The 27,010-nt window shown below is 36.2% G+C and overlaps 1 protein-coding gene across 4 annotated transcripts; it reads right to left on the bottom strand.

Annotated features, from left to right (window-relative positions):
- Positions 1–26,930, bottom strand: LOC108347529 (uncharacterized). 4 transcript variants are annotated; one of them, XM_052880866.1, is made up of 9 exons: positions 26,505–26,919; positions 26,321–26,413; positions 25,541–25,645; positions 21,797–21,946; positions 20,325–20,394; positions 20,073–20,155; positions 19,287–19,466; positions 9,861–9,977; positions 1–363 (listed from the first exon to the last, which is right to left on the bottom strand). In XM_052880866.1, the coding sequence occupies exons 1-9, from the start codon at positions 26,769–26,771 to the stop codon at positions 202–204; spliced, it is 1,227 nt and encodes a 408-aa protein (XP_052736826.1). In that variant the 5' UTR covers positions 26,772–26,919; the 3' UTR covers positions 1–201. The 4 variants fall into 4 exon arrangements, with proteins under 4 accessions (XP_052736826.1, XP_017442326.1, XP_017442316.1 ...); XM_017586837.2 differs by having other exon boundaries at positions 20,073–20,165; positions 20,296–20,394; XM_017586827.2 differs by having other exon boundaries at positions 20,073–20,201; positions 20,296–20,394; positions 26,505–26,913.
- Positions 26,931–27,010: the final 80 nt, after the last annotated feature.

Raw genomic sequence — 27,010 nt, forward strand, 5'->3', positions numbered from 1 at the left:
AAAAACAAAAAACAGTTCATGGTAATATAAGCGTATTTAACCGAACTCAAATTTGACTATCCACAAAAATTACGTACAAATTAGAACTAAAAATAAATAAACAGCACTGCACTGAGGCTCACACTTAAAAGCCATTTATAATCATTCAATTTGAAAGAGAAAGTACAAAAGCAAAATGCAAAGGATAATGGGAGAGAAACATTAGACTGACTGTACACCAAACTTGTTGGCAACATAAAGCAAATGACTAATGTTTGTGGTAGGATAATTTTGCAGTAACTTAAGATTTGAAGTGAAATCACCCGCAAGGAGGCGCTTGCGAACGAGAACAAGCATTGCACAACATACCCGAAGAAGAGTCTCCTGCATAGATGTGTTAATTTTCATAAGTTTAAACTTCATAAAAGAACTATGATAACGTAATTTTTTTTCTTTTTACTGAAACTATAAACTACTTGGAGCCAGATAAAACAGTTTCTAATTTAAAGTAGCCAGCAGCAACCACCGAAAGGAAACCACTTATCACTTATCACTTGAACACGATGAAGCGCAATGCAAAACGGAGGAATTTTATATACTCGAATATTTCATTGTTACAAGTTGTGCAACAACCATATGCCAGGATGAATCTTCATGTATTGCCTTTACCATATGACAAGGCATTTGGACTGATAAAGAACGACACCATTATTAAAAAAAAAAAAAAAAACTCAACTTTGAAGTAAAAGCAGACTAATATCAGTCCATAATAAAATTGTCCCGATTTCCTCATCTGTGGTGGCTCACTTAGAACACGAGAATATTTCAGAATAAACGAGAAAGACTGAATCTTTCGGGATTTGTGATGGCACTTGTGTGCATGATCATAAGAAAAATGGGTATGAGATTTGAACAAAAGGAAAAGACGGCTCCACATTACAGAATTTCTTAGCAAGAATGAGCACAAAGCAAAATACAAATGCACCGTGCAAGATATTTTCGAATATTAAAGCTGTGGAAAATAAGACTGATTTATTATTCTCGATCATAAAAAATACATTCTCATATTTTATATTTGTAATAATCTAATTCTCCTAAAAAGGGAAATAGGAAAACTAGAAAATCTAGGAAAATAAAATAAAATAAAAGATTATGTATCTATTTCCTCTAATTAGGAATATTCTAAAGATATTATCTCAAATTACAACATTCCCCTTCAAGCTGGATCATACAAGATTGTATGAACCAAGATTGGAATAGTCAAACTCAATTGTAGAGAATATCAATAAACCAAATTGGACAGCAATGGACAAAAGCGAACTAGCACCATGAAACTTCAACTTAGACAGCAATGAACGAGGGCGAACTAGCACCATGAAACTTCAACTTGGACAGCAATGGACGAGAAAGATTTCCCTCAAAAAATGGATGATGACTTGCAGCAACAAACAACAACAAACTACAACAACAGATGAAGGGCCTCCAGTGGCGAACAACAACAAACTGCAGGGACTGGATTGCCATCAATAGTGGCGAATAGCAACAAAACTTCAAGAACATGATTTCCATGAGTAACATATGGGAGGCTTTCAAAGGGTAACAGCCACAAACCTGTAGGGACTTAACCACCTTGAACAACAATGAACCTTTAGGGACTTAATTGCCCTAACAATAACGAACCTTTAGGGACTTAACTGCCCTAACAACAACGAACCTTCAAGGAGTTAACTGTCCTAACCTTTAGGGACTTAACTGGCCTAACAACAACGAGCCTTCAAGGACTTTATTGTCCTGAACAGTAACAAACCTTCAGGGACTTAACGGCCTTGAACAGCAACAAACCTGCAGGAACTGAACTACCCTGCAGCGGCTAACAGCAACAAACCTATAGGGACTTAACCACTCTACAGTGACTGACTGTAGAAACGAATGGAGCGGTAGAGAACCCTTTGTAATGGAGAGGAAAGAACTGACGCGATGGCGTCGAAAGAGGACTCCCTATCGAGAGAGCGGGTCATGAAGTATATCCAGCAATTTAGTACAATGGCGAGATGATGGCGTTAAAGTGACATATCAGAAGCAGCAGATTACAGAGATGGAGATCTGGCGACACGACCGGCAACGGCGCGGTGGGATTCCGACACCGGGAGGATGGCGCGTGACGAACACGCACCCGAGACCAGCTGAAGAAAGGCGGTGCGTGTAGAGGCTTCTTGGAGGTCGATTACCAAGGTTGAGTCGCGCTCCTTGAGGCGCACCCAACCCTTATCTTCGCCGGAGAAAATGACGACGGCGGCAGCGACGACTATCGGACTGATTTGGCGCTCGTGGCAGCGCATGAATGAGAAGTAGTCATCGGAACCGGCGCGGTTGGCCGTCGCTCGAAGAGACGATCCAGATCCGCTGGTCACCGGTCAAAACTGCAACGGTGGCCAGCGGCGAACAATGGCCAACGGCGGAGAGCGGCAGTGCACAACAGAATACAGTGAACGAGGATTCTGATTGGAAGTCAGTGAAGATGCCAACTATGGGCATTACTTAAACTACAGGTGCAGCTACTAGTCTAAAAGGGAATCCCATTCTGAGAAAAATTCTGGAAGTATAGCTTATAGCTAGGTCAGATTCAACTCTCTGGAAGTACAGCTTATAGCTAGGTCAGATTGAACTCTGGAAGTATACCTTATAGCTAGGTCAGATTCAACTCTCTGGAAGTATAGCTTATAGCTAGGTCAGATTGAACTCTGGAAGTATAGCTTATAGCTAGGCCAGATTCTGGAAGCACAGTTTTGTGTAGCTGTTATCAGAAGGACAGACGTGTTGGTAATGCTGGAGAAAAAGCTAAAATTCTAAGGTAGAACTTGACTAGGGCAATTGGAGCCCATTAAAAACATATGTTAAAGAAGAGACTTTTAGGAGCAGTGGCCATGGCGGTTGGCCGCCAGCAGACAGCGGAAGCGGATCAGACAAGCTTTGATACCATGTGGAAAATAAGACTAATTTATAATTCTCAATCATAAAAAATACATTCTCATATTCTCTATTTGTAATAATCTAATTCTCCTAAAAAGGGAAATAGGAAAACTAGAAAATCTAGAAAAATAAAATAAAATAAAAGATTATGTATCTATTTCCTCTAATTAGGATGATTCTAAAGATATTATCTCAAATTACAACAAAAGCTTTTTGTGGTTCTGTGGGCGTTGATGGTAATGTTAACCGATTATCCCATATACATATTTTGAGTATCCTTTCTAGCATCCATAATTAGATTATGCTTTGACATTATCTAAGATTAAACGGTTATGCTCATGCATAATCTATTATGATTATGGCTTAATTGGTCAAACAGTATAATTGATTTTTTTATTTTAAAATATATATATATATATATATATATATATATATATATATATTAACAATTTTACTCTTATTAAAAGCAATATATTTCTTATTTAAAATAATTACATAAATAGTACCCAATCGAAAATGATAATTTTAAATAGACATTTATTTTTCTTTTTCCAACCAAACAACCTATCAATTATATTTCGCTTAAATATACTATTATTCCTCCAACATGGAAAGAGCCTCTTTAAATATTTAAATATATAAATAAATTACAGTCTCGTATTATTTCTTTTGGTCCTCTAATTAAATCTTTTTCTATTTTTAGTATTTCAGTCTAGCGAAATACTATTTTTAGTACCTGACAGTAGTAACATTTACGATGTAACAAACATTGGTTTCAATATTTGTCACGTTAATTTAAATTGTGACAATTTTTTCTTTTTTGAAAGTTTATCAAATGTTTAAATAAGTTTAGTTCTCCAAATTGAGACATTGATTCTTTTGCTCATCCAAATAAAGTTTTTCATTTCTTAGTCTTTTGATTTTGCAAAATACATTTAGTCTTAGGTCAAATGACATTAGTAATGTTCTCTTTATGAGAACACTATTAGAATTTTCGGTTAAAATATGCAAACATTTCGCAACACCAACCTTTTTCACTTCACCCTTGCATTCTAAAATCTCAGGTAAAGGTGCAATAACCTCAACCCCGATAAAACCCCATTGTGCTAGCTCACGACACTCTATTATACCCTTCATTGTCAAGATGTCATCAGAAGTTGAAGTGGTGCCGCTGATGACAAGTGTAAAATGGAGGTCCTTTAGAGGGTACTTTGAATGAGTTGTCACTTCTTGACGAAGACCTCCATGGCGAAGTCAAGAGACCAGCAACCAAGGCTATGGCCAAAAGGATTCAAGAAGACTGGGCTTCTTCAGACCTTAGTAAGCCCAGGCTACTCTCATTATGGGTGATCCCAAGTGTATAATAAAATGTATAGAATAGGTATAAGAAAACTTGTAACCTGGCCAAGTAGACTAGGGTTTTTGGGGCTTGTAGTATTGGAATGTAGAGTAAGGTTTGTAAATAGTTACAAGAGACTTGATATCGTCTAAATTGGGCTCGTCCAAGTCCAATACATGGAGCTTGCCTCGCATTTGACATATGGTATGTGCTAAAACATGCAAAGCATGACCCCGTGAGCTAGATCCATGGGAGACGCCAAATCTAAAGGGAGCACATGGGAAATTCAATTTGAATTTTTGAATCCCCCTCTCGTTTTGAAATTTCAGCCAAGACTCCTATAATATAGGAGCACACACCTCCTGTAAAGTCACCACTTGCGAATGAGTAGAGTTATTATGCTAAAACTGCATCTCCCTAGTTCTTGATTCACTTTAGGAATTCCTTCCTAATTTTGGCTACTCAGAAGGCATCATCTTCCTTTTGAGTTCCTTTTGAGTTTGATATGATTCTTCTCCCTCCCGATACAAGATCGCTGAAACACTCACTTTTACTTTCGTATCAAGCTTGTATAGTGCGAATTGTTCTCGGAATCGCATGAACCACGATTCTAGTTTGAGTCATACATTTCACCCTGTATCACTACGTTTCAGCCCAAAATTTTGAACAATTGATCTAAATTTTCCAAACCAAGTATGTGGAGATTGCTTTAAGTCATAAAGAGAGTGACACATCTTACAAACCAAGTCAAACTTCCCCCTGAGCAATAAATTCCTCCATGTAGACCTCTTCAAGATCTCCATGGAGAAAAGCATTTTTAATATCCAGTTGATGAAGTGGCTCATGATAGTTTCCATGCAAAGAAAAGACCACAATAGTCATTTTGGCCATGGGAGAAAATGTATCACTATAGTCAAGGCCATAGATTTGTGTTTCCTTTGGCAACTAAGAATCGATCAACTTCATCATCAGGGGCAACTTTAATAGCATAAACTAATCAACATCCAACTATCTTTTTCACCGATGGAAGGGGAACCAACTCCCATGTGTTATTCTAGTCAAGAGCTTGGATTTCTGCAATCATGACTTGTCCCCATCCAGGATAATCAACAATAGGAAGAAGACAATTTGTGATAGCTAAGAAAATTATAAATTGGATCCAGATTACGAGTAGAATGAATACCTTTTCAGATAGCAATGGGTCAAGCCAAATCTTCGTTATTAGGAGCCATGGTATTGAGTGATGATTCAGAAGAATATGAAGAAGAGGATTCACCTTGGAGCATGGGACTACTCACTCGTCTTGGCAATGGAACCAAAGATGGTTCAAGAGGAGTTTGAATAAGGCTAGTGTTAGAATTATGAGTTGTGTATGAGTTGTATGTGAGTTGTGTATGAGTTGTATGTGAGTTGTGTATGAGTTGTGTGTGAGTGGGTATGAGTTGTATATGAGTGTGTTCCAACTAATCTTAGCTGGTTAGAAGTGTAGTCAGCATCTTTTTCTCCTATAAATGTAATTCCAATTGAAGAGGTGCATCAAGCCCTCTAGAAATATATTCTCTGTTTTTAGTTTCAAGTGCTAGGATTGTCAAGAGAATAAGGAATACCATACTAAGGTATTGGGAGGACATGTTTGAAAGAAACATCTTGGACAGACGAAGAGAAGAAAGGAGTATGTTCAAAGAAGGTGACATTAGCAGACATGTAATACTTCTTGGTTTCAAGAGAATAACAACAAGACCCCTTTTTAGTAGAGAATATCCTAAGAAGACAGATTTAATAGCAAAAGCAGAGAGTTTATCCAATCCTGGAGATAAATCATGAACAAAACATACACAACTAAACACATGGAGGAACATGAAAGAGATTATCATTTTGATAAATAATGGAATAAGGAACCTTATTGTTGAGAGAAGAGGATAACATTCTATTAATAAGAAAACAAGTTGTTACGATAGCATCTTCCCGAGTGATGGACTAGTAATTGGCACCAAGCAATAAAGTACGAACCGTCTCAACCAAGTGCCTATTTTTTCTCAATACAATACCATTTTGTTGAGGAGTGTGAGGAAAAGTACATTGATGTAAACCGCCAAGTGAACTTAAAATTCTAGAAAAATTAGAGAATTACTCTTTGGCATTGTCACCAAGGTTATCAAATTTGAGATTTCACGTAAACTCGTGAAAGTCGAATAAACTCGACTCGTAAACTCATCTCGTAAACTTATAAGAGTTTACTTCAGATGAAAAAAAATTATATAAATAATATCTTAATTCAAATAAGTCTACAAAATTATATAACTTTAAATAAATAAAATCTATAGTTATATTGTTCATAAAATAAATATTATATAACATAAATACTTGAATTATTATCATTAATTTTGATGCATTTCATTAAATATATAACTTTCAAGCTCGCAGAATCGCTCCAAACTTGCGATTCTACACGGTCCTACCGATTTCATAGTCGATTCTACCGAGTTTATGCAGAAAACGAATTTACTTCCGAGTTAACTCGGAAGCCATGTTTGGGAACATAAACTCGTATGAGTTAACTCGAGAGTTTGATAAGCATGATTGTCACTACGTAAATTTTTAATTATTGGTCTAAATTGATTTTTTATTTCATTCAAAAAAGAAGTAAAGATAGGCAACCGTCCAAAGCGATCCATGTGCACCTAGAATATTCATCAATGAAAGTAACAAAATACCTAAAGCCAAAAGATGAGACACGACTTGGTCGCTAAATTTCAGAATGAATAATAGAAAAAACCGAATTACACCTTGATTCAATCTTTTTGGAAAAGAAGATCTAACATGTTTACCTAACTAGCATGACTACCATTTTAATGTCAGAAGACTATTAAGTTCATTGACGATTTTTTTTTTTAAATTTTGACAACTGTGGATGTCCCATACGATCATGTGAAACATTAACAGATGGAGAAGCAAAACAAGACACATGTGGACTAGTTCCATAATAGTACAGACCTCTAGATTCCAATCCTCAGTCGCCTTGTATGACGTTCATGTATAACAACGGAATTGGAATTGTTAGAATGATTAGATGTGTTGTAAAGTTAACGTGTGTGAGTTGTGTATTAGCTGTGTGTGAGTTGTGTATTAGGTGGATGAGTGGTGTGTGAGGTGTGTCCCATTGTTATAATCCTATAAATATAGGATGAAGGAGAAGGGTGTATCAAGCCAATTCATTCAATCTAATATCAGATCTATTTCTCTTCTCTTCTTAATTCTCAACCAGAATCAAAGGAGCAAAAAGGACTGATTTTTTATTTAAGGAAGGAAAAAGTGAAACTTGACCAATTCCTTGGGAGGAGATTTTAGAGCCATTGCCTAAGGTTATGAAATCTGGATATTTTGGAAATGAAAGGGATGAGAACAAGGAGGTATTATTACTAGCAATGTGGTCAAAAGCACATGACTCAAGTATCCATACACTTTGACCTTCCATGGATTATGAGATGGAAGTTGTTGAGAAACCGTGATTTATATAATTGTGCCAAACTATTAGATTTCAATCTCAAATATTCTTGGTACTCTTCATTAGAGAAATTTGGTTTAACCATTTCAACATTAGAGACAATGATAGTCTTGTCAAGAAAACCATGCAAAGGGAAAGAGATAACATGATGGCAAACGCCCTAGCCATGGCCAGTATATACAAGAAGAGTGGACCTAGTCTCTGTTGAGTGGGCCCAAGCTCTTATCTTTTGGGCCAACTTTATTTATAAATATTAGAATAGATATTTTGGGCCTTGTTTAATGGGTCAAGTAGTATATGATTTTATTTGGGCCTTGTATAGTTTGGGCCTAAAAGGAGATGGGCCTTGATTTGGGTCTTGAAAAGAGGCGCCTAAATTAAGGCTTTTCTACCGTAGGATGTGCTAGCATGGAGAGCAGGCTAGGATTAAAGCTCTCCATTTTCATCCCCATGTGTGGAAAGTTGGACTTGCTTGGCCAATCACAAAAGAAGCATGCTCTCTTTTGGCTCCATTTTTCTAGAGTTTGAATTCAACTTTGGCTCTCCTTTTGGAGACCACTCTAGGGTTAGCTTGGCCTATCAAAAAAGGCCTCTACCATTGTAACTTTCAGCTTGAATATGAGTATTGAATTGCTTCCAAAATTGTCGCACATACACTAGTTTGAGCTCACTTTAGAGTAGTCTTTCCCTAGTCTACTCTAGCTTCCTTCCCTAGGAGTTGGTCTCACCTCTCTTTAGGAAACCTCACCATAGCCGAACCAAACTCTTCATATCTTCATCCTTCTCAATATTTCCGCTTCCACCACACCATGCCTCGACCATCTCTCATCGTGGATGCAAGCTTGCTTGGAGGAAGGCCATCACAGCATGTCCAAACATTTCTATTGGCAAAAAAGAACAAAACAACTAAGGTAGATGAGAAACCTAGGGTGACCTTGAACTAAGATAACTTTTGCCCCACCTAAATGAAGTTCCAACGGCCTAAACCGAGACAGGGAGTTCTAGCGAGACCTGTGATGGCACCACGATGGACTTAATACCTCTCTTTGATATCAAAGAATTTATCCATAAGGAAGGGATGTCAAGGATTGAGTTTATAAAGAAACTACATGAGAAGATTAAAAATCAAATTCAACGCAAAACTAAGAAATACATAAAAATACAACTATAAGGGGAAAAAAACAATTATCTTTGAGGAAGGGGATTATGTTGGCTTCACCTTCAAAAAGAGATTTCCTAACCACAAGAAATCCAAACTCAACCCTGAGGAGATGGTCCTGTCCAATCCCTCAAAAGAATCAATGATAATGCTTATAGTTTAGATCTGTCTTATGACTATGGAGTTAATCTAACTTTTAATGTTTGTGATCTTGTGTCTTCAGCAAAATGGGACAAATGATGAGACAAAACCTCAAAATTTGAAGACAAATCTTTTTCATGAAGGAGGAGACGAATGAAACAGTATACCCGATTTGGAAGACTAAACATATTTAAATCTTTAATAAATATTCAACAAACCATGCTACTAAATTAAATCCACATGACACGCTACAAAATTAAAACCACGTGACAAATGCTTACTAGATCATCATTTGTCACATTATTAATGTCATTTAATCTAAAAGACTAAAATAACATTTTTTTGCAAAATCTAAGGACTTCACGAAAAATTTTAATCGGATAACCAAAAGAATGGATGACCACAATTTGAAGAACTAAAAACATATTTAAACCATTTTATATTTGTTATTTCTATTCACCAAAACAATTTTTTTCCTCTTAATTTCTCACCATTTTTTTTCCTTTTCTTCTCATCTACCTACTTCCTCGCCCTCTATTTCTCTCTTCTCTTCCCATCCGAATATTGCACTGATCTTTACTTATGCAGAGAAAACTTTTTCCTCCTTTTTTGTCATTTAAAAATAGCTTTATATACTTTTTTTTATAAAAAGTAACTTGACAAAATCAAATGCAACCTCACCTGTCTTGTCATTGTTGTCAAATAAGAGGCAGTGGACCATAATTCTAAATTCCTGATAACAGTACAAAATTAAATATGAATTGTACCTGAGGACCATCAGGATCACTTAAAAGAGTGTCCCAAATGTGAAGGCTGTCAGCAAAATTGAATTCCTGAGTCAGGAGGAGAGTAATCCATCTAAATGCATAGAATTGAGGATTGACCTGACACCCAAACTATAAAGTGAGCCATTTCTGTTAAAAGAACATACTCAACAAGCATGCATGCAAAACGGTATTACGAGTGAAATGCACTATCACTTAACTAGTTGAGAAACAAGAAAGAGTATAAAGAGTGAAACATGAAACAATATATTATTTAAATTGTATTTTCAACTTCAACTTGTACTTTTATCTAGTCGTTTGTTTTTTTAATAAAATATGTTAAATTTGAGTATATGTATGCATTTGTTTTTGTAAAAAATAAATTGAGCACAAAATTATTTCTTTTATATAATATTATTTATATTATTTCCTTTGGGAATGTTTTTCTCTTCTACACAATGCCAAGTAGTTAAGAAATTACATTTTTATAATTTAATAGTTTTTCAAAAAGTAAAAAAAAAATTGAAGATTTTTTGCTTAAATCTTCTGCTTTGTCATTTTCGAACAATTTTGCAAACCAATGTTGTTAAAATCGCAAGTAAAATCCTACGAGTTTGGACCACCAAGCGAGGTGATGCGGAGGGCAAATCGTAAACAAAGTGAATCGTGGGCCCTGTAGATCCTTTTGGTCCTATGTTTGATCCAACCCATGAGAAGACCAACGCTCTTACTTTTTTCTACTAGTGTTACGTTCACATGCAGGGTGCCACCCCCGCAATCTTCGAAGCTAATTGCCTTCGTAGTCATCGGTGCTAATTGCCTTCATAGTCATCGGTGCTCGCCACCCTCACAGTTGTGTAGTCGCCAACGCTAGCCGCCCTCGTAGTCATCAATGCTAGTAGTCAAGGATGCTTAGCCTCTGTTTCTCTACTTTTTATTTTGCTTTCCACCTTTGTTCCTTTTAGGGTTCCTTTTTCTTGATCTGGTTGCCATGGTTGTTCTGCTGGTAGCTTGAGTTTTGAAAGAAAAATATGGCATCCCCGCTTATTGGTTCTCTTTATAGAGGACTTATGTATTAAATTTTAGTATTTTAGTATTTAAAATTATTATCATTATTATTATTATTTTGTATGAATTATTTTTATTATTTATATACTACTTTTAATAATAGACCAATTTATGAATATAATGTTTGTTTATGAATATAATTTTCTTTTAACTTATAACTCTAACGAGTCAAGTTACCATCCTCGAGTTACGATCTTTTCTTGTCTTTCCGATCTCTTACTGTCCTCGAGTTTAACAACACTAATGCAAACCTCTTCTTGGATCAATTTCATCCATAAGTGTTGCTAAAAGAAGTTCAACTAAATTATCTTGGTTCAACACTACTTTTCAATCACTACACGATGATGCAACAATAATGTTTTAGTTCAACATGCTCAAACACACATTTTAACATCCATTCATTTAGAGTTTGTTGATGTCAAATACATGAGCTAGTAGATTTAGTAGAGTTCATACAATGCAGCTTTTATTATTGTCATGCCCAAATTCCATGTCAAATTGTAATTGGAGTTTAACTTTATTAACATGCCTATTTCAGACTCTAAATCGGAGTTGACTTTCATTACAACATTAGATGTTGCATGTTACTTCTAATGGGCTTGAGATTGAATTCCATGCATTTCTCTAGCTATCGTACATTTGATTGATGAAGAGACTGTTGTAGGCCTTGGTTTTCCACTAATGAAAAGGTTACTTTTAACAACAATGTATAAAGATACATTTTTAATGCTTACTTAAATATGATAGTTGTTTATGATAGATGATATCGCCTTGCATAAAGGAAAAACACACCTACCAATATAGTTTACCTATTATGGTAAATGTTTAATTGCTTATCCTCAAAGGAGGTCATTAATAATGCACTATTAAAAATTTATTCCATTGGATCTACTTTGTTAATTATGTTTGTTACAATAGTTTGTCTTGGTAGTATAACTTAATTAGTTTAGACAGGCTAAGTAGTTTATCCTAAAAAGGTCGCTTTGCATAGCATTAATTACCAAGATAAAGCCTTTCCTTGTACCTCTTGGTATTCTTGATGTAATTTTCTTTTATAAATAACAAAGATCAATTAAGAGATCATCCATCTCTTAAGCTCTTTCTATCATATATTGTGTCTTAAGTTGGTAGCAAAGTAAGTTTATCCCACTCTACAAGTTTTGTTGTTGTTCATAGTTGTCGACCATCATCCTCTTTTATCGTTGTCTCTCCCTAGTCAACGTTTTGTCACAAAGAATATCGAATATGGTTCACCTCATTGAGATACAGTGAATACATTGCCCTTCGTTGCCATCTACTACTAAACTCTTTGACATCCAGCCTAAAACGTAAAGGTCAACCACCACCTTCCTGTCACCACAACAACTCTACATCTTCTCCACAGCACTCGTCAAACCTCTTTTTTCTTGTTTCAACCCATGTTTCTCTAGTTTCAACTTTGGTTGAGAGGCTCCTTCTCATGGTCAGGCCTCGTCTTCTATCTCATACTCTTCTTCCACCATTATTTGCTATCTTTTACAATTGGCAATAGATGTGGAGTGTAGATTGTAGTTTCCAACTATTGGTACTCATTGTATTTTGAGAAGAGAATCAAGTTGTTGGTTGCGGGTAGTTATTGGTTTGCTCCTATGAGTGTTGGTGTTAGATATTGGTTTGTCATCAATGTCCTAACTTGTTGATTGTTTAATGTGGACCCCATATGTTGTTGTAGTTAGAATATATATGCCTTCCTTTACTCAAAGTGGATACAAACATCCTTAATGCTCCTTTTATAAGAGAATTGGCCACACTTAAAGTAAATGTTTCTACTTACATAGTTTTCCAAAAAAGGAAACAAATATCTTTTAATCTAATAAGGTTGAAACACAATTTCTTAGAGAAGAATAATAAGAATCTCAAGTTGAAGTTCAACAGCCAAGCACAGTCTTTATCCAGTCTAGTTTGTCAAAATCTTGCTTTTCTAAAACTTTGGAATGTCAAAGTCCGTGGATATTTGACTTAAGTGCTTCCAATCACATTTATGGTAATGCTTCCTTACTTTTTTCCCTTTCTCATCCTAAAATTTCACTTGTTATTACTTTAGTCAATGGATCCAGAGTTAGTTCTCAAGGAGTTGGTTCCTTTTGTCCCTAATTGTCCTATTAACCTAATTCCCATAAGTTAATTAACTAAGTTATTAAATTGTTCTATAACCTTTGATGCAAATTCTTTTGTTGTACAAGAACGTAGTACAAGTTGACTAATTGGTGAAGGACAAAAATCTATAGGACTCTATTCTCATGACACTAGATCATCAATGTCTTATTTAGCATCACAATCCTTTGGGTTTCACTATTCTGTCACTTTTATTGATGAATGTTGTGGTTAGGTTTACTTAATGAAAGATCTATATGAACTTTTGAAAATTTGTGTCTTTCCTTTGATGAAAGTAAAAACCAATATGGCTAAGTGATCAAGATCACAAGGAGTGATAATGCCAAAGAATATTTTTTTCTTGCTTTTCCACACTTTTAAATTCACATGGCATTTTACACTAGTCCTTGTCCTCATACACCTTGGAAAACGATATAACAGAGAGAAAGAATAGATACTTAATTGAAATTGCTTGTACCTTGTTCCCTAGTGCCAATGTACCTATCCATCAATCGGGTGATGCCATTCTTACTTCCTATTATCTTAATAATAGAATGTCATCTTCATTGGACAATAAGTTCCATATTCCACTGTGCTTACAAATAAACCTTTGTTTCACATTTCTCCTCCTGTCTTTGGATGTGTGTGTTTTGTACATGATGTATCTTTAGGTTTGTACAAACTATGAGCCATGTTATCAAATGTGTCCTAGAATATTCTTGTTTCCAAAAAACGTATCAATGTTATTATCCTAACACTAAAAAATATTACATACCTACAAGTGTCACCTTTCTTGAAAAAACTCTTTCCTGTCTTCTACGCATAAGATGTTAACTTTGTCCAATAGGTCTTGCCTATGCCTTTAGTGCCCTTTGTGTACCCTATTTCTAACATTGTTCCAACTTCTACCAACGACAGATTCATATGATTAGTTCAATACCACATGGTGATTCCTCTTCACCAACTCCTTCACCATTATCATTCCATACTATTCTAATGAAGATTGCAATTGGCCTATTGCCATTATAAAAGGTACTCACTCTACACGCAATCCCCATCCTATTTACAATTTCCTATGCTATCAAATTTTGTTCGCTTCCTATTTTGTTTAATATCCTTTGTATCTTTCATTACCATTCCTAAAAGTGTGAAAGATGCATTTCATCATTTTGGATGTGAACAAGCCATGATTGTTGAAATGCAGGCTCTCAAACATAATGGTACATGGAATTTAGTTAATCTTCCACCCAAACAGAAGGTTGTTGGTTGTTAGGTTTAAGCCATTGAAGTTGGGCCAAATGGTAAATTTGGTCACCACATAGATAGATCGGTGGCCAAAGGATATACTTTGATATATGGCCTTTATTATGGTAATACTTTTTCTCCCCATGGGAAAAATGACTATTGTGTGCCTCTTTGCCATGTCAATTACACCTCATTGGCCTCTCCATCAATTAGATATCAAAAATTATTTCCTTCATGGTGATCTAGAAGAGGACATTTACATGGATCACCTCCTAGATTTGTTGCTTGGGGGTGTTTGGCTTGACTTGTAAGTTACATTGGTGTCTCTATAGTCTTGAGCAATCTCCTCATGCTTGGTTTCGAAAATCCAATACTTGAGAATTAAACTGTAAAATAATTCTTGAGGGCTTAATTGATCCCTCTCATAATCTTCTATTTATAAAAATAAATTGATACAAGAATACATGATAAATAGGGTAACTCTAGACACTATAATCATGATAAATAGAGTAACTCTAGACACAATATAATCATGATAAATAGGGTAACTCTAGACATAATATAATCATGATAAATAGGGTAACTCTAGACACAATATAGTCATGATAAATAGGGTAACTCTAGACACAATATAGTCATGATAAATAGGGTAACTCTAGACACAATATAATCATGATAATTACGATAAATATTCTAACACTCTCCCTCAAGCTGGAGCATACAAATTGTATGTACCAAGCTTGGAATAAATAAACTCACTCCAACAAAATGAACATGTCCCGAATGTCGAGACAATAGACATGGTAACTTTGGCTTCGAATAAGATGCACATATGCTTTAGACCATCAAGAGATAATGTCTATAAACCAAATTGAACTCACAAACTAGTGTAACCAAAGAGACTCCTCATAAACTTATGGAGAATAATATTGGACAGCCATGAAACTTCAACTAGCACCATGAACCTTCAAGTAGGATGACTTTCACAAAGTTGATTTCCATCAAAAGTAGATGACGAGCGATAGACAGCGACAAATTGCAAAGACTGGATTTCCATCAAGTATGGATGGGACTTGCAGTAGCTAAACGCGACAAACTACAAGGACTAAATTGTCATCACTGACTGATGGGGCCTGTAGTGGCTGAAACAAACTGCAGTGACAAAACTTCCATCACTGATTAATGGGGTCTGCAATACTACAGAGACTAAACTGCCATCATTGACTGATGGGGCCTACAGTGGTTGAAACATATTGTAGGGACTAAACTGCCATTATTGACTGATGGAGGCCTGCAGTGGTTGAAAGCGACAAACTACAGGGACTAAATTGCCATCATTGATTGATGGGGCATGTAGTGGCTGAAACATACTCCCCCTCACAGCGACCGACGAAAATGATGACACGTCGATGACAAATCGTGAAGGTGGAAGATCATAATGGTCTCCATAATTCATCCAAGCATCCAAAAACAAATCCGACAAGGGGCTGGTGAAATTGTTTGACTAAGATTATTAATCTTGCCAGAAATAGATTTCCCCTCATGTCATGAGCAACCTTCAACCCATGACTTTAGTGTTGAAATTCCTTGGTATTAACCGTTGATAACACTGACTCTCCTTAAATACTTGTAAATAAATGACACAAGTCATCAAGCACATCACAGTTGCTACAATATGCAAAACTAAACAAATATTATGAAAGGTGGCTAAGGAAGAATGCTGAAACAGAGGTATAATGCTAAAACAGAGAGTTTTTTTTTATTTGGTCGAACGAGACGAACGACAGTGGCACGGTGTGATTTCGACACCGGGAAGGTGGCGTGTGATAAACACACGCCGGAAGCTTATCGGAGAGACATGACAGCGCGTGTGAATGAGAATGAGGCAACGACTAGGGATGGATTGTGCTCCTCAAGGCTCACAAAACCCTTAACTTTGCTAGAGAAAATGTGATGACGGCGGAGGCGAACGTCGAACAAATGTGGCGCGCGTGGCGGCGCCTGGATGAGAACTAGCCCTCTCGCTCAAGGAGACGATCTAGATCCACTAGTTGCCGGACTAAACTGTGGCGGCAAATGATAACGGAAGACAGTAGATGGTGGTCGGTAGCAGACAACGGCGGACGGTGGTCGACAGCGGACAACGACGGATAGTGGTTGGCAGCAAACAATGGCAGACAGTAGGAAACAACGGACAGTGGCGGACAGCGACGGATAGTGGGAAACAACGAACAGTGGCGAACGGCGTCAGGGAAAAAGGTTGATGGTGACAAACTTTCTCCTCACGGTGGAAAACAGTGCTAGGTGGACGACAAATGGCACCAGACAACGACAAACGGTGCCAGACAACTGCAAACGACGCCTGGACAGCAGCAAACGACGCCGGACCGCGTGAAACGGCGTTGTACAGTGACAAACAGTGCCAGACAGTTGCGGACAAAGGTTTGGAGACTAGACAGAAATCATAACGGGGCTGCTCATTGAGGTATTTCAGAAAAGATGAAATTTTTAAGGCCACCGACGGCAACAAATATAGAGTAGGAAGAGACTCAAAGAACCTACTCTGATACCAACTTGAAAATTAAACTGTAAAATAATTATTGAGGGCTTAATTGATCCCTCTCATAATCTTCTATTTATAAAAATAAATTAATACAAGAATACATGATAAATAGGGTAACTCTAGACACAATATAATCATGATAAATAGGGTAACTCTAGACACAATATAATCATGATAAATAGGGTAACTCTAGACACAATATAATCATGATAAATAGGGTAACTGTTAGGTTCCTTTCTAAGAACCTTTCTCAAATATACTAAAGGGCACTCAACACACCCACACCCAAGAGAAAGAATAACTCCTAACAGTAACTCTAGACACAATATAATCATGATAATTACGGTAAATATTCTAACACCAATCACACTATTCAAACTTTAGGAATGAAACGCAATAAGGTCATTCAATTTTTAATTGTCATACCTCACTTGAAAAATGTGTTTACTTAATTGTGTATGTTGATGACACAGTTATTACAAGGAATGATACTACTAGAATTTCACAACTAAAAGAACACTTACGCAATCACTTTAGTACCAAAGACCTTGGATGTCTTAGATACTTTCTAGGCATTGAAGTAGATCAATCAAAGAATGGGATTGTAGTTTTTCAAAGGAAATATGATTTAGATATCATGGAAGAAATAGACATGACTGAATGTAGATCTACGGATCCAAATAAAAAATTATTGACAGATGAAAGTGAACCTCTCTCTGACCAAGAGAGATATAGAAGACTAGTTGGGAAATTTGTTTCTCACTATTACTAGGCCTGGTTTATCCTTTTGCAATAGGTGTTGTTAGTTAGTTTATACAATCCTTGTATTGATCATTGGAATGTTATCATTCACATCTTAAGATACCTCAAAAAGGCTCCAGGACATGGTCTACTATACGAAGATAAAAATGATACCCAAAATTTTAGATATTATGATGTTGATTGCGAAATATCTCCTATGGATAGATGCCCAACTACAAGGTATTGTATTTTCATTGGATGCAACAATATTTCTTGGAAAATCAAGAAACAAAGTGCAGTTGCCCACTCTAGTGTTCAAGTTGAATATAGCACAGTGGTGTTTCTCACTGTTGAACTTGTGTGGGTGAAACAATGTCTTCAAGAATTAATATTCTATGAGACCCAACAAATGAAGATTATTGTGATAATCAAGCAACTCTCCACATCTACTTTAATCCTATATTATACGAGAGGACCAAAAACATAGAGCTTGACTATCATTTTACTTGCCAGAAGATGTTGTCCAAAGAAGTTTGTACTAAGTTTGTTAGATCTAATAATCAACTAGTAGATGTGTTAACAAAATCCCTAAGAGGACCTCAGATTCAATTTGTATGTTCTAAACTTGGCACATACAATCTATATAGTCCAACTTGAGGAGGAGTATTAGAATAATTTATCTTGGTAATATAACTTAACTTGATTAGATAGGCTGAGTAATTTTTTCTAAAAGGTTGTTTTGCTTATTAGCATTAATTACCTCTTGGTATTCTAGAGGTAATTTTCTTCTATAAATAACATAGATCAGCTAAGAGATAATCAATCTCTCCAGCTCTTTTTATCGTATTTTCAGACTTAAGTAAGCTAATTGCACTTTTTTATTTCAGGTTTTGTAGACTCCTTATCATAGAAACAATGTTGCACACAAAATGTAAACAATTATGTTGTAAGTCAAGCAATTGTTCTTGTTATATGTTTCATATTGTAGGGTTTCATCAAACTAATCAAGTCATGAAACAATTTGACCTTTGTCGATCTATTCTAAATGACCCATTAAACTTACATTGGCTTCACAAAGAAGACATGACAAAAATAAATAGATATTGACCACAGTTTCATGATAAATGAACAACAAATGATCACCATAATCATTTGATTCAAGGAGACGAGTTCCACATAATAGTCAGTTGCATAACACTACACAATACAAGCAATGGTGCATTGAACACACTATCGACTACACATCACCTCACAACAACCAATTACAGCCAATGATGTAAGTACACATTCTTATACATCTTACCCATGTAAGTATGTTCTTAAAATTTTACCCAATTGAGTAAAATCCAGTGATAATTGCACCACTATCTTAAACTTCCCTAGTGAAAACAAACCAATAATACCAGCCAAAATAAAATTACTAACATAGCATAGGACTACACAAAGTTAGAATAGGAATTACAGCCAATGATGTAAGTCAAGAAGGTCATATCATTTAAGGGAGCAGAAAGGATCCACATTTTCTTGTTTATTCTTATTAAACAAATTTAATATTAGCATAATAATATTGCTATCATGCACTACACAAATAAATAATTATTAAAACTAATTATAGTATCAAGAATTAAACTAAAAGGGAACTTGTGAGAAGATAGATTATATAGTAGAAACTGTCTTACTTTGGAGGTGACCTCAAGATGACGCCACAGCTCTTCATCATGTTCTCTCAAAAGCTGGGATAATCTTGTAATGGTTGAACGGATTCCCACAACACTATTGTCAAGTTGTTGAACAAAGTTATCTCGTAAACCACTCAAGAGCTCAACAAAACAGAAGAATGCGTCTGCTTCAGCAAAGGCCTGCAAATTATTGATAGGGAACTCTTGAGCAGAGTTAATGAATAATACATTAAATCATGACGGTAATATGAATCTACAACAGTACTCCACCTTATTAGCACGAAAGCAAATTGTTTACAACAAAATCAACAATCCCTCAGTCATTTAATTATCACGAATCCTTTCTATTTCTTTTATGTAATCAGGGCAATGCTGTACTACATTTGATAAAATTTCATGTCTTAGTGCCTCTAAGTTAGCAACGTTTCTAAACTGGTCACACCTGAATTTTGATTTGCCATAGTTGTCCCCATTCTAGCTGCCCCTTCTTTTCATTCAGACTTTCATAGGGTGTTTAGTCAGATAAGAATAAGGAAAAACATGTGGCTTTCATGTAAGCAGTTCATCAAATGAAATTTGCAAATCAAAAAAGAAAAAAGAAATTTATATCAATTCGTCTTTAGAAAACAAAAATACAATTTGATGAATGTACTACATCACCTTCAAGGGCGGTGTATGGATTACAAACATGCAATAACCGAGATTGAAGGGTTTGATAATGCAATTCAGTGACAGATCATATAATGAAAAACTAGAAGATTAAAAGAGTTTTTCATATATACTTACTGCATTTTCCTCATCTGGGTCATTTTTGAAGACGTAGAAGAGAGGAGCCAATAACTCATTCATCCCTTGCACATATCTTACACCTGGGTTTAACTTCGCAAAAATAATTAATACATTCTTCAAAGCCTCCTGAAAATGCCCCCCAAAAACAGTACAAGGGTTCACAAAAAAAAAAAATTGAATTTCAAGTTTGAATGAATTTCAAGACAAATAAAGTTAAAACCTGATTAGATTTAGCAAATTGGGAATCACCACAGAAAAAATGCATATCAGGATGAGTGCGCTTTACATCTCGGTCAATTTGATTTATGATCTCTGTATCCTGTAAAATGCAAAGCGTAAAGATTTGCTTCACAACAGCCTTGGCACAAAGTATTACAATGCATTAGCATGAAACTCATAACTGTGCATCAGTAAATGGGCAACCGAAGTTCATTAATGATTCAATATTGACAGAAGCAAGATCATTGGTTGTGTGGTAACAAATCTGCTCACACAATTTCACAAGGACATGTCAATATTGGAACAAAGAGACCATAGTTTGATTTAAGGGTGGCAAAACGATATACCCATCCCGTTTATGCCCAGTCCAACAATGGCCTGCCAAAATTGAGTCGAACTTGGCTAGCATGCCAATTGAAAACGTTGAATTTACTATCCGGCTTGACCCACTGTCGAGCTAGTGGGTTGGCTCATCTGCTATTTTTCTTTATTGTCATTAGAAGTTTAATATCACATGGGAACGGGCAGAAATTTTTATATTTTACATGAAAACGGGTTGATGACAGTTTGCCAGGTTGATTCCAGGCTAAAAGGGTTGTGCCAGCCTTCCGTTCGGACTGCTTCAGATTTTGGCCGAGTTGTATGAGATCTCAGTCGGCCTGTTAGGTTGTGTTAATATGAAGTGTCTCGGTGCAGGTTCCAATTTTTTTTAATTAAGCCGGATTGGCAGGCTGGCCCGACTGACCTGCAGAGCTGGATTGTCGGACTGCCAGGCTTGGTGGACCGGGTTGGTTTGGGCTCCTGGGGTGAAAATGTTATCCCGACCCGCCTTTTTTGGCCAGGCTTCTGCCAGCCTTGGCCCTTTTTGCCATCCGTAAGTGTAATACTGTTAACTTTAGAGAAGCATCTCACAATAGACAATGTCATTGTCATTACAGATCAGGAAAATGTGATCAATCCATCTTTCTCTTGTAAAGGAAGCTTCATGAAGAATAGTTTCAGTTGTCACTTTTCACCCATGCATGTAAAGCTAAAAGTGTCAAGCACAGATGCATCATGAGACAATATTGATGGAATATTTGCAGCAATATCAAAATGCATAATACTTACATAGCTTTTGTTTGTTGCAACAGTACTATGCCATGCATTTTCATTAATGACAGTGAAGTTTTTTGTGACTCTCTCCCATTGTGACTCTTGGTCTAAATGTAACTTCTTATAGTTTAAGAGTCACTTGTCTATCTATAAAATATATCTGTGCGTTCTGTTGAAATGGGAAAGAGAAAACACAGAACTATTCAACCCCAAAAAGTGATCTCCTTCCTTGTTCTATTTTTCACCAAAAATTCTGACTTACGTATAATCCACCATATGATACAATTCGTTAAGTGTTCTGAGACTTTCACAACACTTCTAGAATACCACCACCAACAGTTTTAAGCTAAGAGGTATATGATGATTTTCACTTTAAATTGTAAGTAGTATAGCAGTTTGCATTATACCTGGAAAAATTGATTCCATACACTGGTCTTCCCAAGACTCAAAGGATGTTCCCCATGAGTGATTTCTGATCTAGAGAGCAACACCCTTCCACAGTCAGCATCATCAGTATCACAAATTGTTGGATTGTACATCTTCCTTGTGATTTCTGACTAGCTAGCCACCAAAACATTCAGAGAGCCAAATAGATAAAGCAAGTAGAATAGAATATACACTAACAATCAATCACTAATTCTGCAATAATGGCACTTGGACACACATGCACACTATCAATATAACAAAGGGAGAACCAATTAAATTACAATAAAATTCAAAAACTTAATGTGACTGTTATAATTATAGAAGCAAGGAGATCCTATATCATCAACAATATCTAGATTATTCTATATGCATTATAAGAACGTTTTTATTTATACCCATATCATATATTTATTATTAGAGGATATCAAATCTCTCCTATTTATTCTCGTGATTCCTTTTTCTCGCCACAGATAAAGCATCCATGTTGTCTAAAAAACACAGTTTCAATTTCATGTCTCTCTTTCCTAAAGTTTAACTTAGTATATCTAGAGCATTTCTCAAAACTATGTTGGCCAAGTAGACCATTGTCTGCAGAATTTTCTTTTGCAAAGCTTTCTCCCAGGTTCATGTTCACTGTTTTGTCATCGCCTCTCTTACAGGTTTTCTGGCAAATCTTCTAACAATCACCAGGAATGCATCTATTTCATTGTGTACATGGAAAACATTGTTGTTATCACAAATAGTGATAATGAGGATATTGTAAAAATGAACAGAATATCTTACTCAAAAGTTCTAGACAAAAAGCTGACACCTATGATTATTTCCTTGGCATAGAGATTGCACAATTCAAGGATGGTGTGGTCATATCTTAGAAAAACCATACACTCTCAACATTCTAGATTAAACAAAGATGTTAAATGTTAAGCATGTGGACACACCAATAGATCCAAGTTTCAAACTTGTACCCAACCGGGGAGAACGGTATTCTAATACTGGGAGATACAGAGGTTTAGTTGCTAAGTTAAATTACCTCATTGTGACTCCTCTTGACATTATATTTGCAATAAGTGTGGTATACCATTTTTAAACTCTCCTTATCAACCATTTTTAAACTCTCCTTATCAACACCATTTGGATGTAGTATACAAATCTTAAAGTATATTAAGAAGGCTCTTGGCAAAGACCACATTTATGAAGATAAAGAAAATACCAAAATTTTGGATATACTGACGCTGACTAGACAGGGTCACTGGCAATTAACGTTCAATTTCAAGGTTTTGTATGCTTGTTGGAGGTAATTTAATACCTTCCAAAGTAAGAAACAAAGTACAGTGACAAGATCAAACTGCATCAGTGACAAGATCAAACTGCATTACACATTGTCCATAATCATTACATATTAGTCAGATGAGAGTACCAAACATATTGAGGTGAACCGTCATTTCATTAGAGAAAAACATAGTTTAGAAGACATCACCTCTAGATTTTTCAACTCTAGTAATAAGTGACCTAAAACTTATATGCTTCTTGAGGAGGAGTATTATAATTATAGAAAAAAGGAGTAGATCCTATATATCAAGATATATATATATATATATATATAAATATATATGTTGAAATGCAATGTATTTTAGTTGTAGGCACTTTAGGAGCTTTCTGTTATTGTTCTTTTCTGATTTTCGGTTGATTTATTGTTCCTATCTCTTGTATAAGTATGATTAGTGATGTATTAGGATATGATGAAGACATAATAAAATTTTAGTTTCTCTCTCTAATTTCTTCAGTTGGTATCAAGAGCCCGTCACTGGGGCTCTCATCTTCTATCCACGCAGCTGCCATTCGCTGTCACCACTACCGTCCGCCGCCACCGATGTCTCATTTTCTCTGGCGAAGTTAGGGGTTTTGTGCGCCTCAAGGAGTGCTACCAACCCTGGTGGTCGCTGTCTCAGTCTCCTCCGCACGCGCCATCACTTGCCTCCTCTCTCGGTCAGATCTCAAGCGTGCGCTCTTCACCCACCGCCCTTTCCTTGCCAGAAGATCACCGCGCAACCGACGCTTGTTTCGCCTCACTCTCCTACGCGTGTTTTGGCCCTTGCTTCGTTGTTTAAGGGGTTGTAGTTGATACCTAGGATTTTCTCCCTCATGTCGTTTGTCTCTGTTTTGGGATTCTAAGTCTTGTTTCTTCTCACATATCTGGAATGGACACCTCTACTTGAATTAACTCCTCTCTATCTGCTACCCCTATCGTCACGTTTGCAAAACTCAATTGGAGAAATTATTTATCATGGTCTTCTGTTGTGGAATTATGGTTTCTTGGTCAAGAATACCATAATCACCTTGAACAAGATATTTCTATGGTTCCAGATAAAGAAAAATCTCAATGGCAGAAACTGGATTTTCAATTATGTGCAATTTTGTGGCAATCAGTTGAGCAAGAGGTTCTAGATATCTTGAGACCCTATAAGACATGTTCCTCTTTTTGCAAAAGTGCACAAGATATTTTTGCTAATGATGTACAACGTCTTTTCGATGCAACCCAAAGAATAGCTTCTCTCAAACAAGTCAATCATGACATGGTTTCCCATATAGCAAAAGCTTGGGCTGCGGTAGAAGAGTTAAAGAACTTCTTTGTAGTTGATTCATTAGAAGGGATCAACAAAAAGCTAGACAAGTTTTATATGGTTCTAATTCTGAGAAGTTTACACTCAGATTATGATCATGTACATGATCAAGTTTTAGTTGGTGATCAAATCCCATCGATGGCTGGCTTGGTTACTCGACTTATTGGAACATCGGCTATGATAGTGCCACAAGGAAGAGGAGTGCCACAAGGAAGAGGAGGAGGCAGAAGTAACCAAGGAGGACGTGGTGGTCGTAGTATATGTCCTTAATGCACATATTGTAAGAAAATAGGCCATACCCGAAAGAAATGTTATGTTCTACATGGATATCCAGACAGAGTTGTTCATATTTCTAAATCTGGTGATCTAGAATCCAGAATTTCAAATGAAGAGTACAAAGAATTTTTGAGATACAAGTCTGGAAAATCTTCTAATCCTGGCCAATCCTCCTCCATGACCAGTGTGCCTACTGCCACTATATCTCAATCTATGATAGTCCATGGATTCTTATCTCAGAGATATGTTATCCTAATTAAGTTTTTTGGGTCTCTTGCCACCCGTTATCGAGTTCCCTCAATTCCAGCACTGATGTCCAATACTCAACGTGAGAAGGTGTGTTAAACAACCCACATCAATTAGAGATTAAGCTAAATTATAGTATATAAGTAGTAGCAAGCTTCACGTTACAAACTAATTTTGTGAGGTTGAGTTAAACTTAAATTTCACTTTCTTAAGAATATATTTATTGATCGAGGATATCAAATCCCCTCTATTTAGTATATTGATTCATTTTTCTCAAAATAAATAAAGCATCCATGTCGTATTAAAAAATATATAGTTTCAATTCAATGTCACTCTCTAATATAGTTTACCAATGACAATAGAGTCCTTAAAATTGTCACTCTTCTATAAGACATAGTTTGACAACAGAATAAATGTGATAATATGCAAAGAAAAGTTACTTAGTCCTACAACATTAGTTCAACAACTAAGTCATATTTTTAGCTTCAACCCTCATTTTTAAAGAAAACAAGGTTATAGTTAAAGCAAATCAACTAGATCATAACATAAAGGCATCAGATCTCCCCTAACAAACTAACTTACAGGATTCATCAAAATTTCCTCTTTGAATTGCTTGTACTGGGACCTCTTCTTTGCTAATTCAGATGACCAAAGCCCTCTATCCGGCGGAAGATATCCAAGCAAAAGCTGTACATGTCAACAAGCATAAATTACAACAATGTTTTATAATCTCACATCCAATTCACACATACAAAAAGCACACGAACCAAAACATTACTCTTTAGCACACTTGACCTATATTTGGTTGGAATGAAATGGGAATCAGTAGGTCGCATATTTCCTTAGTTAACTAAAATACACGTCCCTAGTGGAGAAATCATTGTTGCATTTTTCCTAAATAAATCTAATTAACCTAAAAATCTCAATATTTTTTACATTATTTATCTTTTTCCTTTTTCTCTTAAATTAAAAGACAATCCAAGACTCACTCCACTCCTACTCATATCAAACAAACACTTAAACTAGATTTAACAAGTATCAATCTCATCACACACAAGACACGACAGATAACTAATTAAAATGCACTGACACTCTCTCAACTAAGATTCGGTAAGGGTGTCCGATGGCAAATTAAATATGGTAAGCTTGCTCCGTTTATGTAAATACTATTTTAAAGGTCATATTTGAAATTAGTTCTCATGGTCTGATAAACTAAAGTTCTTTACAGTATTAGTTCATGGACAATAACTACTTTTGAGGAAAAAAAACAAACTAAAATAATAAGATGAAGAAAATTAAATATATATATATATATATATATATAGAGAGAGAGAGAGAGAGAGAATGGGAAAGAGACCTAACCTTCCATACAGTAGAGCGTATCCCAGCAGCATCAGGAATACCTTGACACGCGCGACTCCGCAACTCGCTCATATCCACCACCTTCTTCGACAACTGAACCAAATCAAACCATCACAGAATCAATACTCAAGTTAAACACATTAATCAACGAAAGTTCATTGTCATTTTACAAAAGCGAGCGAACCTCGGCCAGCAATTGAGCCTGGCGAGTGACGTCGTAGCCTGAGGGAAAGACGTCGCCGTGTTCTTCGATTGGCGAATCTTCGATTATCTGCGTCAGTGGAGGATCTTGGACGACGGGAGGCGGAGGAGGTTCGGAAGGGATGGTGGCGGCGTGGCGCAGAGGACGCGAAGGCTGTTGGAAGGGGCTGGCCGCGGTGGATGGGGGAGAGGATGACTGCGATGAGGACCAGAGAGAGCTGTTAAGCCAATCGGGGACCTTTTTCACCATTTTGGTAAGGGATTAGGGTTTGTCAATGATGATGTTGGGAGATGAACAAGCATGCGCATTGCATTGCAGCGGGAGATTGATCACATGGATGAACTCTCCAATTATGCTCTTTTGTTTACTTTCAATCTTAATTTAATCACTAAATTTAACTACTTCATAAATCTTAACAAAAATTATAAAATTGTAATAATTTGTAAAAATAATTTAGTCAGTAATACATGGTGGAAATTAACTATTAA

Source organism: Vigna angularis, chromosome 1 (genome assembly GCF_016808095.1).
Source record: "Vigna angularis cultivar LongXiaoDou No.4 chromosome 1, ASM1680809v1, whole genome shotgun sequence".
Taxonomy (NCBI): domain Eukaryota; kingdom Viridiplantae; phylum Streptophyta; class Magnoliopsida; order Fabales; family Fabaceae; genus Vigna; species Vigna angularis.

Bases quoted from the DNA above. Each gene is read 5' to 3' on its own strand.
- LOC108347529 (XM_017586827.2), bottom strand. From the start codon at position 26,771: ATGGTGAAAAAGGTCCCCGATTGGCTTAACAGCTCTCTCTGGTCCTCA. The intron at 25,646-26,320 runs GTTAGGTCTCTT...TGACATGTACAG, and splicing joins TACGCTCTACTGTATGGAAG to CTTTTGCTTGGATATCTTCC. The intron at 20,395-21,796 runs GTATAATGCAAA...TGCATTTTACAG, and splicing joins TATGGAATCAATTTTTCCAG to GATACAGAGATCATAAATCA.